We start from the raw sequence: 16,735 nt of genomic DNA on the forward strand, positions 1-16,735 counted from the left end.
TTTTCAGACATCACCCAAGACACTTATACACATGGAGGAGTCCGGGAGATAAAGTGAGGAACCAAGGGGATTTTCTGGGAGACCCTATAGAGAAGCTTTTCTTTGCCAACCTGACTAGATATCATAAAAACATAAGAAATAAGGGAAGCTGCAAGAAGCGACCAGGCTTACACGTGGCAGTCCCTGTATGAAACACACCTACCTATTTCCATCTGCTATCCCCATCCATAAACTTATCTAATCTTCTGTTAAAGCTCTCTAGTGTCCTAGCACTAAATACATGATTACTGAGTCCGTTCCACTCATCTACCACTCTATTTGAGAACCAATGTTTTCCTATCTCCTTCCTAAACCTAAATTTTTCAAGCTTGAACCAGTTATTTCTTGTTCTACCCTGGTTGCTGATCCTACGAATTGTGCTTACATCTCCCTTGTTATAACCCTTATACCACTTAAAGACTTCTATCAGGTCCCCTCTTAACCTACGTCTCTCTAAAGAATGGAAATTTAACAGCTTCAACCTCGCCTCGTAAGGAATACTCCTCATCCCCTGTATCCTTTTAGTCATTCTCCTCTGTACTGATTCTAATAGACCTATATCTTTCCTGTAATGTGGGGACCAGAACTGCACCGCGTAGTCTAGATGAGGTCTGACCAGCGCCAAGTATAACTTTAATATTACTTCTGGCCTTCTACTTTTAACACTCCAAAAAATGAATCCTAGTACCCTATTTGCCTTGTTTCTGGCTTCTATGCATTGTTTCCCTAGACGGAGTTCAGAGCTAACTATAACTATAACTAACCCAAGTTGCGGCCAACTAAGAAATCTTATCGAGTGCCACCCTTGTGGAAAAAGTTGTTTTTTTAAACAAATTATACATTATCATTTAACAATTTTTCTATTTATTATATAAGTAATATAATATTGGGCAGAACCATATTTTTACACTGGGAAAACATTGAGGCAAGTAAGAAAGACACGTAACGAATAACGCTGGGTCAGAAGGGTCAGTGTCTTGGGCACAACAAAATACGCCAGATATCTGAATCAGTAGGGTCGGTGTCTTGGGTACGGAATAAGCTACAACAGACACAGTGGTCTGAGTCAGTGGGGTCAGTACCTTCTCGCTTTAAATTAAATTAAATTAAATTAAACTAAAGTAACTAAAATATTACTATACTCTCTTAATTTCTTATGACTCTTCCCATTTCCTTTTTTATGTTTTCTTTTATAGTGTTTTAAACAAACCCAAGTATCAGCGATATCTGGAAAATCCCATCGTCATCGCGGCAACGCAAAATATATCGCTCCCGCAACTCCACCACATTGGGACATTCCACTAGAAAGTGTGGCACTAAGCAGTCATCACAAAATGGACTATTTTCCCGTGGCATGAGGTAACCATGAGTGAGACGTGTGTGACCCGTATTTTATGCAGGTACTCAACAAAATGTTATGTGATATCATCTGTGCTGAAGCAGGTGAATCCACTCTAAAACAGATAAGATTAGGGGGAGGGAGAGAGGACGTATAATGCTCCAGGTCAGATAACGCACTACGGGAGTCACTAAGAATTGTAAAATTTGAAACCAGTAAGGCAGGTGGATAGTGCCAGGGGTCAATGTAAACCAAGAAAATAGGGTACCTAAATGCAAAAGTGGGAGAATGTCACAGTGGAAATGTGGTGGGAAGTTTCGGTGTAGGAAAGAGAAACGAAAGGGGAGACAAGTGGGTGGAATGGTGCGAAAGTTGATTAAGTGAAAGTTGATCAAGTGATTATGAATACGTTTTTCAGACATCACCCAAGACACTTATACACATGGAGGAGTCCGGGAGATAAAGTGAGGAACCAAGGGGATTTTCTGGGAGACCCTATAGAGAAGCTTTTCTTTGCCAACCTGACTAGATATCATAAAAACATAAGAAATAAGGGAAGCTGCAAGAAGTGACCAGGCTTACACGTGGCAGTCCCTGTATGAAACACACCTACCTATTTCCATCTGCTATCCTCATCCATAAACTTGTCTAATCTTCTCTTAAAGCTCTCTAGTGTCCTAGCACTAACTACATGATTACTGAGTCCGTTCCACTCATCTACCACTCTATTTGAGAACCAATTTTTTCCTATCTCCTTCCTAAACCTAAATTTTTCAAGCTTGAACCCGTTATTTCTTGTTCTACCCTGGTTGCTGATCCTAAGAATTTTGCTTACATCTCCCTTGTTATAACCCTTATACCACTTAAAGACTTCTATCAGGTCCCCTCTTAACCTACGTCTCTCTAAAGAATGGAAATTTAACAGCTTCAACCTCGCCTCGTAAGGAATACTCCTCATCCCCTGTATCCTTTTAGTCATTCTCCTCTGTACTGATTCTAATAGACCTATATCTTTCCTGTAATGTGGGGACCAGAACTGCACCGCGTAGTCTAGATGAGGTCTGACCAGCGCCAAGTATAACTTTAATATTACTTCCGGCCTTCTACTTTTAACACTCCTAAAAATGAATCCTAGTACCATATTTGCCTTGTTTCTGGCTTCTATGCATTGTTTCCCTAGACGGAGTTCAGAGCTAACTATAACTCCTAAATCTTTCTCGTACCCTGTACCTACCCGAGTTTGGTTGTCTAATGTGTACCTATTGTGTGGGTTTCCTCTACCTACGCTAAGTACTTTGCATTTATTGATATTAAATTGCATTTGCCATCTATCCGTCCATTCATTCATTCTATCTAAGTCTGCCTGCAAGACGATGGCATCCGATTCTGACCTAATTAATCTACCTATCTTTGTGTCATCCGCAAATTTACTAACATCACTACTAATTCCACTATCCAAGTCATTGATATACATTAGAAATAGCAATGGCCCTAATACTGATCCCTGTGGCACCCCACTAATTACATGACCCCACTCGGATTTCGAGCCGTTTATTACCACTCTCTGTCGCCTGTCACTAAGCCATGACCCTATCCAGCCTAACTAACACCTTCCCATCTATCCCGTGTGCCCTAACCTTTCTCAGGAGCCTTTGATGGGGTACCTTGTCAAATGCTTTACTAAAGTCCAGATATAAGATATCATAACTATCACCATTATCTACTGCCTCGTACACCCTACTGTAAAAACTTAACAAGTTTGTCAGGCAAGACTTCCCCTTCGTGAAGCCATGCTGTGACTGATTGATCAAGTTATGGTTGTCTAAATGTTCCCTAATGTTCCTCGCTATTATTGACTCTAACATTTTACCTACAACTGAAGTTAAGCTGACAGGTCTATAATTAGACGCTAAAGTTTTATCTCCTTTCTTAAAGATGGGTACTACATTAGCCTGCCTCCACATTACTGGTACCTCACCCGACTCCAGTGATTTCCTAAAGACAAAAACTAACGGCTCACTAATAATCTCTTTACATTCCTTAAGTACTCTGGGATATATTTACATCAGGTCCTGGTGACTTGAACTTTTTTAGCCTATCTATCTCCTGTTCCACTATCTCCCTAGTTATGGAAATATCTGTCAGCTTCTCATTCTCATCTGCTCTAAACACCTGTTCACTATCTGGCATATCCTGCATGTTTTCCTGGGTGAAGACAGTTAAAAAATAATCATCTTATTTGGGCGGCAAGGTTTATCTAGTCCTGCATTACTTGTAGGTGCAGAAACCTGGTATTGAGCAATCGGTGTGGGGATAGCTACCTGCTACCTGAAAAGACTGGAGGAGGAGGATTCCTCGACGAAGACGGTATGGTATCGCTCTTGGAGGAGAACCTATTTGGAAGACGGGAAGACAAAACCATTGACAACCATTGAAGTCTCCCAATAAAAGAAGAGGGGAAAGAAGAGTATCGAAAAGGTTGTCATGTTCATTCTCTTTGATAGAAACACTGGGAGGCAAATACAAACTGTACAACGATTTAAAAACGATTTATAAAAACCTTAACAGTGACAACCTGCAGCGGCACGTCGATCTATAAGTGGATAAAGGGAATATCATTGCGAACAAAGGTGGCAGTGCCACCATGGTGGCCCTGACCAGGAATAGGAGTTGGAGAGAACGCACATACCCAGGACTAAAGTTAGTGGATTCTCCAAGGATTGTCTCTTGCAAACAAATACAAATGAGAGAAAACCCAGGGATAAATACATGGAGTTATTTCCAGAAGGCACACAAACCACGACAGTTCTACTGCAGAATCTTGAATATTACCCCCAGAGAAAAGCTTCACTTTGCCAATCTCACTATGTATCTTTCTTGGACAGCAAGAGTTATTTGGACCTACACTGCTTGCAGCCACAGAAAGCTGAGATTGAGTAGCTTGTGTGGAGATAGCTAGCCACAAATGAGTTTCTGAAACTCCTGAAAAGACCGGAAGAGGAGGAATCCTCGGCCTAGACGAATTTGTATCATTCCTGGAGGAGGACTGATTGGGAATTTAGGTAGAGAAATTCTCCATATCCATTTTGGATGTAGAGAAATCCCTTTGATTAATAACGTCATCTGAAGGGATCATCCCAAAGGGATCTTTCTAGGGACTCAACAGGCCCCAGGGAACGTTTCTGATGGGAGTGAGAAGGAAGCGTGGAAAAGTTGTCAGTATGTGTCTGTGGAGGCTTAAGGTCTTGGGAATCGTTCGTGTTTGGGAAGGTGTGGACTTCTGCAATGTGAGCTTTTGTACGAGGAGCCTGTAAGATATAGCTGGTGAAGATGCAGTGGAGGGCTTTACTGAACACGAAGTGGAGGGCTTGGCGAAAGATGAAGTGGAGGGCTCGTCAGAAGATGCAGAGGAAACTTGTTGCAGACGGAAACTGAAGGGAAGATATTCTCACAAAAAAACGGGGTTGATTGATTGATGGCTGAAGAAGGCGATCTTGACATTCTCTGGGAGAGAAAAAAAAAAAAAAACTGTCAGCATTGCCTCTGTCTAATCTTGGCCTCTTGCTGAACATTATCAGGACGTAACTGAAGGATGTAATCTTCTGATAATTCGTACAGGTCCTGTTTGTAAATACGTCCTTAACAGTAACTGAATGTTCGCTGTGGCTTGAGGGATTCAAAGATCTCATCAGAAGAGCAAAGTAGATGGAGGAACATCATCGCCTGCGTGAAATATTCAGCCAGGATCGACACACCTTTATGGCATTTCTTAATGCTATTTGTAGGGAGCACTCCTATCTCCTTTCATAGATACTTAGCAACGTGAATAAAGCTTCTTCGACCTTCTCTATAATACTCGAGAAACCAGCAAGGTGTTGGTGGGTGGTGAACATTGGGAGCACGTTCTTCAGCATCATCAAAGACATTAGGACAATAATAATTTTTGCAGTTAGGAGGAGGAAGTAGGCACCTGCCGAAACGAAAATTACTCCCCACTGAGGTCTAAAGCACTGGATCAGAAGGTTCTGTGAACTTATCATTAAAACAAGCTGTGACCTCACTGAACGTTTCCCTTTGTGTTTCACAACACAAGGGAGCAGTCACAGCCTGCCCTCTAATGAAAACTCTCTTCCTCCACACAAAACTACAAGCACCTGATAACACACACACACACACACACACACACACACACACACACACACACACACACACACACACACACACACACACACACACACTTCACTGAAAAATTCAAAATTATCATGGCGACTCCTACACCAGCCTCGGAGTCCACATCCGGGGAGGGGACCACAAATGTCTCCAGGTCGGACTGCTCTTCTGATAACGACCCTAAGTGTCTTGACAACTCCCTCTATTTTTTCTTCATTAACTACGGCAACATTCGCGGTCTAAGATCTTATTTTCAGTTTGTAGAACACCACCTCTCCTCTTTTAAACCTCATCTTCTTTTCCTCACTGAAACTCGCTACTCAATGAAACGACAACAGAGTCACTCTCAAACTAAATTTATCTATGCTGTATACCTCTCATCTAACTCCTCTGACAATAAGAAATTTTTTGACTGCTTAACTTCCAAAATGAAGGACATTCTGACTCTCTTCCCTTTTGCAGAGATCTCTATTCTCGGAGACTTACAATGTTCACCACCGGCCTTGGCTTTCCTCTCCCTTCACTGACCATCCTGGTGAACTAGCATTCAACTTTGCTATCCTCCACGACCTAGAGCAATTGGTGCAACACCCTACTCATATTCCTGACAGTCTTGGAGATACGCCCAACATTCTTGACCTTTTCCTGACCGCTAATCCTCTTTCAGCTCTGTCTGTCAACATCTACCTTTCCTTCTTGCTGGAAATTTGCCTACATTCAGCCTGTTCCTAAAAAGGGTGATCGTTCTAATCCCCCAGACTACCGTCCTATTGCCTTAATTTCCTGTCTATCTAAAGTTTTTAAATCTATCCTCAACAGGAAGGTTCTTAAACATCTATCACTTCATAACCTTCTGTCTGATCACCAGTATGCCAGTATACTGCGTGATGTTGTGTGGCGTTCGTTGATCCCTTGAACAAAGATGTTCTACAATGTTTTAGAAACTTATAAAAGTGTCTGGTAGAACACTCTGGAAGATTTGAGATTTCTAAAGTGTAAGCAAATTCTGCTAAATATGATGAATTTCTTGCTAGATCTGGTCAATTCAAGAATGATCCTATTAGAATTAAAAGTCTTTAGAACTCTTTATATTCCTTCTTTCATTGTTTTAACTTATTTGCAACATTTCAAAAGCAATTAGATAAGCAATTGAGATTTTGCAAAGATCTTTATCTGACATAAAAATCAATAGTAACACGTACTATAATGAAATAAGGCAGAAATGTAAATTCATTGTTGTAACCACAAAAGCAAAGTTTTAGGATCAAAATAACTTTTTTTTTTATTTTGTTTAGATGGAAATGACTGGAAAATTATGGTTTGGGACCAAGGACAAGGCAAAAGTGAAATTTTTCTACATAGTGTAATTATTCCCAATGAGGTCTCAAGCACTAGACCGGTTCCATACTGGATCAATGGGTGCTGTAAACTTTCCAGTGACCCAGTTGTGACCTCACTGAACATTTCCCTTTCTATCTCACAACACAAGTGGGCAGTCACAGCCTGCCTTCTAAAGACAACTCTCTTCCTTCACACAACTCTCCATGCAGCTAATACACGGACACCCTTGACCAGTTTACAATGGGAACTCTTACACCGACCTCGGGTCCCAGTCTAGGGAGGGAATCACAAATGTTCCCAGGTCGGTCTTCTTTTCTCCTTTTATCGATACTAAGTGTCTTGACTTGCCCTCAACATTTTCTTCATTAAAGTCTACAAGATTCGCGACCTTAGATCTAAATTCTCAATCTGTGGAACGCCACCTCTCCTCTACTAAACCTCATCTTTTCCTCACGGAAACGCAGGTGTCTGACGCAATTCAAAGCTACTCCTCTATTCCCTCCTATTTTCTCTTATCATTTTCAACGCAAAACTGGATATTGCGCCTATATGAGCAACAACTTAACTTGCTGTCGTGCCCACGCTTTTCAATCTTTTGAACATTCTTCCACCTGGCCACGACTACAGTCACTCTCAAACTAAATTTATCTCTGCTGTACATCTCTCGTCTGAGCAGCAACTTAACTTGCTGTCGTGCCCACGCTTTTCAGTCCCACGACTACAGTCACTCTCAAACTAAATTTATCTTTGCTGTACACCTCTCGTCTAACTCTTCTGACTAAAAAACTCTTACTATTTAACTTCCAAAGTGGAGTACATTCTGGCTCCATTCTTGGAGATTTTAAAGTTCACCATCAGCTCTAGTTTTCCTCTCCCATCACTGATCAACCTGGTGAACCTTACTATCCTCCACGAATTAGTACAATAATTGCAACATCCTACTCGTATTGCTGAACGTCTTTGAGATACAACCAACATTCTTGGCATTTCTTCTAATCCCTAGTACTTATGTTTATCTTTCAAGATCTAACTTCCCTCATGACTTCTGATACTTAGCCCCCAAAAAAACATCTCCATTAATTTTGCTTCTTCTTTTCCTCCTTTATTTCAACAAGATGGCACCATTGTTATCACATCTATCTCTAAAGCTGAACTCTTGGCTCAAACCATTGCTAAAAACTCTTCCTTGGATGATTCAGGGCTTGTTCCTCCCTTTCATCCACTTCACTGACTACTTCATGCCACGTATTAAGATTCTTCGCAATGAAGTTTTCCATGCCCTCGTTGGCCTAAACCCTCGGAGAGCTTCTGGACCTGATGGGGTCCCTCCTGTTGTTCTCCGAAACTGTGCCTCCGTGCTTGCACCTTGCCTAGTCAAACTCTTTCAGCTCTGTCTGTCAACATCTACCTTTCCTTCTTGCTGGAAGATTCCCTACATTCAGCCTGTTCCTAAAAAGGATGACCGTTCTAATCCCTCAAACTACCGTCCTATTGCTTTAATTCTCCGCCTATCTAAAGTTTTTGAATCTATCCTCAACAGGAAGATTCTTAAACATCTATCACTTCACAACCTTCTATCTGATCGCTAGTATGGGTTCCGTCAAGGCCGCTCTACTGGTGATATGGCTTTTCTTACTGAGTCTTGGTCATCCTCTTTTATAAATTTTCGTGAAACTTTTGCTGTTGCCTTGGACATTTCAAAAGCTTTTGATAGAGTCTGGCACAAAGCTTTGATTTCCAAACTACACTCCCACGGCTTCTATCCTTCTCTCTGTAACTTCATCTCAAGTTTCCTTTCTGACCGTTCTGTTGCTGCTGTGATAGACGGTAACTGTTCTCCTAAATCTATTAACAGTGGTGTTCCTCAAGTTTCTGTCCTGACACCCACTCTCTTATTAGCCATCAATGACCTTCTAACCCAAACTTCTTGTCTTATCCACTCCTACGCTGATGATACCACCCTGCACTTTTCCACGTCTTTTCATAGACGTCCAACCCTTCAGGAAGTAAACATTTTACGCAGGGAAGTCACAGAACGCCTGACTTATGATCTTTCTAAAATTTCTGATTGGGGTAGAGCAAACTTGGTATTGTTCAATCCCTCAAAAACTCAGTTCCTCCATCTATCAACTCGACACAACGTTTCAGACAACTATCCTCTCTTCTCCAGTGACACTCAACTGTCCCCCTCTTGTACTCTGAACATCCTCGGTCTGCCCTTTACTTATAATCTGAACTGGAAACTTCACATCTCATCTCTAGCTAAAACAGCTTCTATGAAGTTAGGTGTTCTGAGATGTCTCCTCCAGTTTTTTCTCACCCCCACACGTCTGGGGGGATACCACTCATACCGCTCTTCTAGACAGAGTGAAATCAAAAGCTTTTCATCTCATCAGCTCCTCTACTCTAACTGACTGTCTTCGGCCTCTCTCTCATCGCCGCAGCGTTGCATCTCTAGCTGTTTTCTACTGTTATTTTCATGCTAATTGCTCTTCTGATCTTGCTAATTGCATGCCTCCCCTCCTCCCGCGGCCTCGCTGCACAAGACTTTCTTCTTTCTCTCACTCTTATTCTGTCCACCTCTCTAATGCAAGATTCTGATGCAGTATTCTCAGTCATTCATCCCTTTCTCTGGTAAACTCTGGAACTACTTGCCTGCTTCTGTATTTCCACCTTCCTATGACTTGGATTCCTTCAAGAGGGAAGTTTCGAGACACGTCCTTTAGTTTTTGACTACCGCTTTCGACCCTTCTCTGGAACTGGCATCTCAGTGGGCTTTTTATTTATTGAATTTTTGTTGTCCTTGGCCGGTGTCCGTCCTACATTTATAAAAAAAAAAAAAAAATGCCACTGACGGACCTCAAGTTTTCTTAATTTCAGGTATGGAAATTGTTAGGTTTCTTATTTGTAACTTAATATCTTCCTTTTTAGAAAAAAATGAAATCCCTTATCACTGATTTATTCTTTTTATGACTGAACATTTTCCTAGGTGGATGCAGAGACCGGGAAGAAAAGAACTTTCTCTGAGTTATGTGAGTTAGTGCCGAGGATGTCGGCCGGGCTGGCGGCAGCAGGGGTCGGTCTGGGTGACAGGGTAATGTATTACTCACTGAACCATACAGACTACCCGCTGGTCTATCTGTCCGTCCTGCATCGAGGAGCAACCATCGTTCACATCTCTCCAATCTACGAAGGGTTGCAAGGTTAAGTGTCTGTTCTTAATTATGTTGGTAACACACACACACACACACACACACACACACACACACACACACACACACACACACACACACACATATACACACACACTGCTTGCTTAATTAATGGTAGTAATATTCTTATTTGTCACATAAGGGGATAATGTTCGTGCTTTGCCAAGGTTGCAATGGTATCACTAACACGTGGAAGTTGGTGCAAATTGCTTTCCTTCTTTAAAAAAAAAAAAGGATGTACGACTAACGTGTTATGTATGAAAGGTCCCCCAGAAATTGATCACAATGACCTTTTGGCTTTTTTCCCAGGGTATAGTTAAAGAATACGAGTTATGCTTAGAATCCTCTAAAATGTGGCGAATCTCTCTCTCTCTCTCTCTCTCTCTCTCTCTCTCTCTCTCTCTCTCTCTCTCTCTCTCTCTCTCTCTCTCTCTCTCTCACACACACACACACACACACACACACACACACACACACAAACACAAACAAATTCCCTACGACTAAATCAAGAGCATTTTAGTCCCTTGGGCGGACTTGTGGAGAGGGCAGACCTGCACCGATAACAATGCATGTTATCTTCTAAATGTTCCTCACCTGAGTGCTTCATCTTCAGTATATTAAGTGTATACTTCTCTCCTGATCCATTGTTCCATGTTTCAGCCTCGGCTCTCTGCGTCCTTACACGCATCCGATTTTATCCTTCCGCATTCATTCCAGGCAACCTACATTTTTTTTTTTTTATTTATGTAAGAAGGACACTGGCCAAGGGCAACAAAAATCTAAAAAAAAAAAAATGCCCACTGAAATGCCAGTCCCATAAAAGGGTCAAAGCAGTGGTCAAAAATTGATGAATAAGTGTCTTGAAACCTCCCTCTTGAAGGAATTCAAGTCATAGGAAGGTGGAAATACAGAAGCAGGCAGGGAGTTCCAGAGTTTACCAAAGAAAGGGATGAATGATTGAGAATACTGGTTAACTCTTGCGTTAGAGAGGTGGACAGAATAGGGGTGAGAGAAAGAAGAAAGTCTTGTGCAGCGAGGCCGCGGAAGGAAGGGAGGCATGCAGTTAACAAGATCAGAAAAGCAGTTAGCATGAAAATAGCGGTAGAAGACAGCTAGATATGCAACATTGCGGCGGTGAGAGAGAGGCTGAAGACAGTCAGTTAGAGGAGAGGAGTTGATGAGACGAAAAGCTTTTGATTCCACCCTGTCTAGAAGAGCAGTATGAGTGGAACCCCCCCAGACATGTGAAGCATGTCTGGGGGGATAAAGGATAAGGCCCTGGGGGGATAAGGGATAAGGCCCTGAGTTAGCAGCTGGGGGGGTGAGAAAAACTGGCGGAGACGTCTCAGAACACCTAACTTCATAGAAGCTGTTTTAGTTAGAGATGAGATGTGAAGTTTCCAGTTCAAATTATAAGTAAAGGACAGACCGAGGATGTTCAGTGTAGAAGAGGGGGACAGTTGAATGTCATTGAAGAAGAGGGGATAGTTGTCTGGAAGGTTGTGTCGAGTTGATAGATGGAGGAATTGAGTTTTTGAGGCATTGAACAATACCAAGTTTGCTCTGCCCCTTTCAGAAATTTTAGAAAGATCAGAAGTCAGACGTTCTGTGGCTTCCCTGCGTGATATGTTTACCTCCTGAAGGGTTGGACGTCTATGAAAAGACGTGGAAAAGTGCAGAGTGGTATCATCAGCGTAGGAGTTGATAGGACAAGAAGTTTGGTTTAGAAGATCATTAATGAATAATAAGAAGAGAGTAGGTGACAGGACAGAACCCTGAGGAACCACTGTTAATAGATTTAGGAGAAGAACAGTGACCGTCTACCACAGCAGCAATAGAACGGTCAGAAAGGAAACTTGAGATGAAGTTACAGAGAGAAGGATAGAAACCGTAGGAGGGTAGTTTGGAAATCAAAGCTTCCAGCAAGAAGGAAAGGTAGATGTTGACAGACAGAGCTGAAAGAGTTTGACTAGGCAAGGTGCAAGCACGGAGGCACAGTTTCGGAGAACAATAGGAGGGACCCCATCAGGTCCATAAGCCTTCCGAGGGTTTAGGCCAGCGAGGGCATGGAAAACATCATTACGAAGAATTTTAATAGGTAGCATGAAGTAGTCAGAGAGTGGAGGAGAGGGAGGAACAAGATCACAATCGTCCAAGGAATTTTTGGCTAGTTGGAGAACAGACTTGGCATGGTTCCAGGCAGAAATATAAAGTGCATGAGATTCTGGTGATGGAAGGCTTAAGTACCTCTTGTGGGCCACCTCTCTATCATGTATAGCAAGAGAACGAGCTGTGTTAAATCAAGGTTTGGAAGGTTTAGGTCGAGAAAAAGAGTGAGGAATGTACGCCTCCGTGCCAGACACTATCACCTCTGTTATGCGTTGAGCACACAAAGACGGAAGCAGTAGTCATTCCAAGGAAAATCAGCAAAATACCTCCTCAGGTCCCCCCAACTAGCAGAAGGAAAACGCCAGAGGCACCTTCGCTTAAGGGATCCTGAGGAGGGATTGGAGCGATAGAACAAGATACAGATATGAGATTGTGGTCGGAGGAGCCCAACGGAGAAGAGAGGGTGACAGCATAAGCAGAAGACAGAGGTCAGGAAAAGGTCAACAATGTTGGGCGTATCTTCAAGTCAGGAATACGAGTAGGGTGTTGCACCAATTGCTCTAGGTCATGGAGGTTGCAAAGTTGAAGGCTAGTTCAACAGGAAGCTCAGTGAAGGGTCATGTGTGGATAAGATCTGCATGGTGGTTTGGCTAAGATTTTACGCTGCTACCCATTCCTAACGCAATCCTCCCAATTCATCCGCAAAAAAAAATAAAAATAAAAAAAATAAAATAAAATAAAATAAATAAATAAATAAAATAAAATAAAATAAATAAATACATAAATAAATAAATAAAAAAAAAAAAATATATATATATATATATATATATATATATATATATATATATATATATATATATATATATATATATATATATATATATATATATATATATATATATATATATATATATATATATATATATATCAGGCACGTGCGGTCAGTAATTATTCAGGGTAGGCAGCTTGTGACAATTAAGTAGTAAAATATTATCAAAGGATTCGTCAATATTGTTTGGGAGACTTGGGGACTAGACACAGGTTCAATCTCCCGCTCTGCTTGTCTCACCCCTATTTGGAAAAATCAACTGCTAAACAGTTGTACTTACACCGTCCCAGGTCTTTTCGAAAGACGGTAAGCAAATAATTACAAATAGAATAACACAAACTGAAGCATAAACGAAATATATATATACGAGTATATATATATATATATATATATATATATATATATATATATATATATATATATATATATATATATATATATATATATATATATATATATATATATAATTTTGATGGAGATCCAAACAAATAAAATGGCAGGCACACTTCACTAGGAGTGGAAGGCCTGGGCGTTTCTGACTCCAAACACACGCACCAAGAACCTCGAAAAAAAGTTCCAGACAAGTCAGTCACAAACCTAGGCGTAGAAAAAATAATAAAGTGCAAGCACCCTAGTGCAAACCTTAGGTAAAAAATATGTGCAAAATCCTAGATAACATCAAGGTGAATTCCCTTAATAGCAATCAAAATAATCTCAGGTAACTCAGCACAGGTGAGCTCAAGTGAACATTCAGTTTCTCAACGCCACACAACCGTGTAGCCAACACAACAGCAAAAATAACACTGATATGTACTTAACACAAGTAAATAAATCAAAGAAGAATCCCTCCCATGAATACGGGACAACGAAAATATATAACAATGTCAAGAAAAAAAAATCGTTCACCTGGTTATCAAATAATCATCACAGTGCAACATAGCTCAGCAAAATACAAAATTCAATAAAAAGAAAAAGAAAAAAAATCACCCAAAAAATAGGCAAAATAGGCAGCCTATCAAATACTCATCCCAACTATGGGTGCAACATAGCTCAGCAAAAATTTAAAAGTACCGTTAATAATCACCCAAAGAACCCTCAGCCTCAGATATTACAGAAGCAGGTAGCAAAAAATGAATAGCCTATCCAAATATGGGTGCAACATAGCTCAGAAAAAAATATAAAAAAGTTGTCATCCAAAAGCACTCTCAGGTAACACAGAGGCAGGTAGCAAGAAACTAGGTAGTCTAAGATAGAATAACTGAGTACTCCAGTACTCATATATATATATATATATATATATATATATATATATATATATATATATATATATATATATATATATATATATATATATATATATATATATTATACTCGTATGTGCCCTAGCAGTATATAAAAGGACAGAAATATTAAAAAAAAATATAAATAAATAAATAACATCTATTATATTAGCCTATTTGTACAGGAAATCCATTCTTCTCTCTTTCTTTGTAGCAAAAAATAAATCTGTCAGTTTTTCATAGAAATTGAAAATAGGGTCTTGCTCCATTTTGATGTCTTTCCTTTTCAATGGATATTAAAGCAAGTCAACGAAAGTCTTTGATTTGTCATTGTATTTCTAGTGTAGGTCTTAATTCTTTTCAAAGCAGAAAATAACCTCTCCACAGAAACAGTTGCAGCAGGAATTGTCTAAATTATTTGCAGCAACTTTACAGCTTCTGGGAATGTTGGAGTCAGTTCATTTTCAAATATAAAATCAAGCAAATTTGTAGCGGACTTATCTTGAAGCACCTGTGCATCGTAAGTTCCAGCTAAATCCGCTTTTGGTCTTATGATGTCGAAAAAGTTTCCGTAGTTCTTTTGTAAACTTTCAAATGTATCTGAATCAACTTGACAAACAAGATTTTGAGAATTGTTTTTTGTGAACTAATGAAATGAACTTAAAGTTTCTGAAATCAGCAAATCTTGGCTTCATGTTCTTCAGTATGTCATCCAAAATTACACCAAATAGTCTCATTTTTTTCTTCTTTAGCGAAACTTGTACGAGATTTTGACTCTTTCTTTCTTTCTTTCAGATTTTGACTTTTTCTCTACATTTTTTTTTTTTTTCAAACTTTACGTACAATTCCTCGAAATTTGTGTGCATATCCTCCAGTAAATTTATTGTTCCATTTATCGTCTCATTGCAGTATGGAATATCTATCATATTGGTTTATAAAACCAACTAAACATTAAACATTAAAAACTCAGTTTTTAATTAAATTTCATTATAAACCTTCAGAAAATAGTATGTTGAGTCTTTTGTTAGCCACTCATAAAACCCATTGCATCTCACTAAAGTATCTGGATCCCACAAGACAGGATTACTGTTCATACTATTGAATAGCTTGCAAAGGTCATCATGGTATTGTAAAATTGTCTGGATTAGTTTTGAATTTGAACTCCATCTCGTTGGTGCTGCCTTTGGAATGCGTTTTCTCACCATCTCATCAAGAAAATTGCATTCGTTTCGTAGTGATGGAAGAAAGAGGCTAGTGCCTCACTGGTCTTGAAAAAGCTTGTACATTCAGGTATGAATTTTGCTGACTGAGATTGAGAAAAAAATTTAACTTATGAGCATAGCAGTGGGTAAATAAAGCTGCTGGTGTCTTTTCTCTTACTTTAACTTGAACACCATTTAAATGGGATGCCATCACCATTGCCCCATCGTACGTCTGAGCTACAAGTTTCTCAACACAGTCGTACTTATCCAGATTTTTAAATATGCACTCTGTTACACCTCCAACAGTTCTGTCTTTCAGAATGGATGTCAAATCCTATAAATACTTCTTTGATATCAGAATCTAACACGTACCTCAATACTGTAGAGCACTGTGCTGTACATGAAATGTCTGTTGTTTCATCCACTATTATAGCAATGAATGAGGCTAGTGAGATTTCTTCTCTACTATTTTCTACAATCATGCCTACTGCTTCAATCAATCATTTTGTAGCTTATTAGAAAGGCCAGAAAAAAAAAAACATGAATTCTGTAAATGTTGTGCCAATTTTCCATCAAATTTTGCAGTATAGTTCAGTAACTCAACATAGTTTCCACGATTTAATGATGATTTTTGTTCATTATCCCCGCGAAAAACAAGTTCTTGTTTAATCTGAAAACAAGTAGCACAAATCTTTTTTTATTTTTTTTTTTTAATATATCTCTGTTCTCTTTAACATTTTTATTGTAAATTTCAATGCTGACAGACTTCTGTTTATCTAAGAGCAAGTCAACTCGTGTAGTTCCAAATGTTTTCAGTGATATTTGGTTTTCGTAATGTGTAGCTGATCGTTAATGTTTATTTAAAGCATTGGGCAAATTATTCAAATCACGATATCCTTCTTTTACCCATACGCTTCCACTAGATACAGAAAATAGCAAACATGGGAAACAAAAGAGCCTTTTTGTAGTAGTGCAGCCACACAACCACTCTTTCTTACTGTACCAAGCAGTTTGAAACAGTTTAATAATTTTTGTCCCTTTCTGCTGTTTTAGCTCCTTAAGCTCTGGCGTTGGTCTGCCGTTTTTTTTTTTTTTTTTTTTTTTTTTTTTAATGTCTCTTCTTCATAAGTTAGTTTTGAAAAGGTCTTCAAATATTCACTATCCATTGTTGAAAGGGGAAAAAAAAAAGGTGTATAAATTTAAATAAGCTAGAA

At 39.6% G+C, this 16,735-nt stretch overlaps 1 protein-coding gene across 4 annotated transcripts in view; it reads left to right on the forward strand.

The window, feature by feature from the left end:
• Positions 1 to 16,735, forward strand: part of LOC135092379 (uncharacterized) — an 80,305-nt gene that overhangs the window by 10,995 nt on the left and 52,575 nt on the right. For 3 of the 4 annotated variants that reach the window (XM_063990836.1, XM_063990835.1, XM_063990838.1), the window contains exon 3: positions 9,879 to 10,092. The exons of the other annotated variant lie outside the window; for it this stretch is intronic. In XM_063990836.1, the coding sequence (XP_063846906.1) occupies positions 9,879 to 10,092 (214 nt within the window). The remainder of the gene's footprint in view (positions 1 to 9,878; positions 10,093 to 16,735) is intronic. 4 annotated transcript variants of the gene reach the window in all.

Source organism: Scylla paramamosain, chromosome 40, assembly GCF_035594125.1.
Source record: "Scylla paramamosain isolate STU-SP2022 chromosome 40, ASM3559412v1, whole genome shotgun sequence".
Classification (NCBI taxonomy): domain Eukaryota; kingdom Metazoa; phylum Arthropoda; class Malacostraca; order Decapoda; family Portunidae; genus Scylla; species Scylla paramamosain.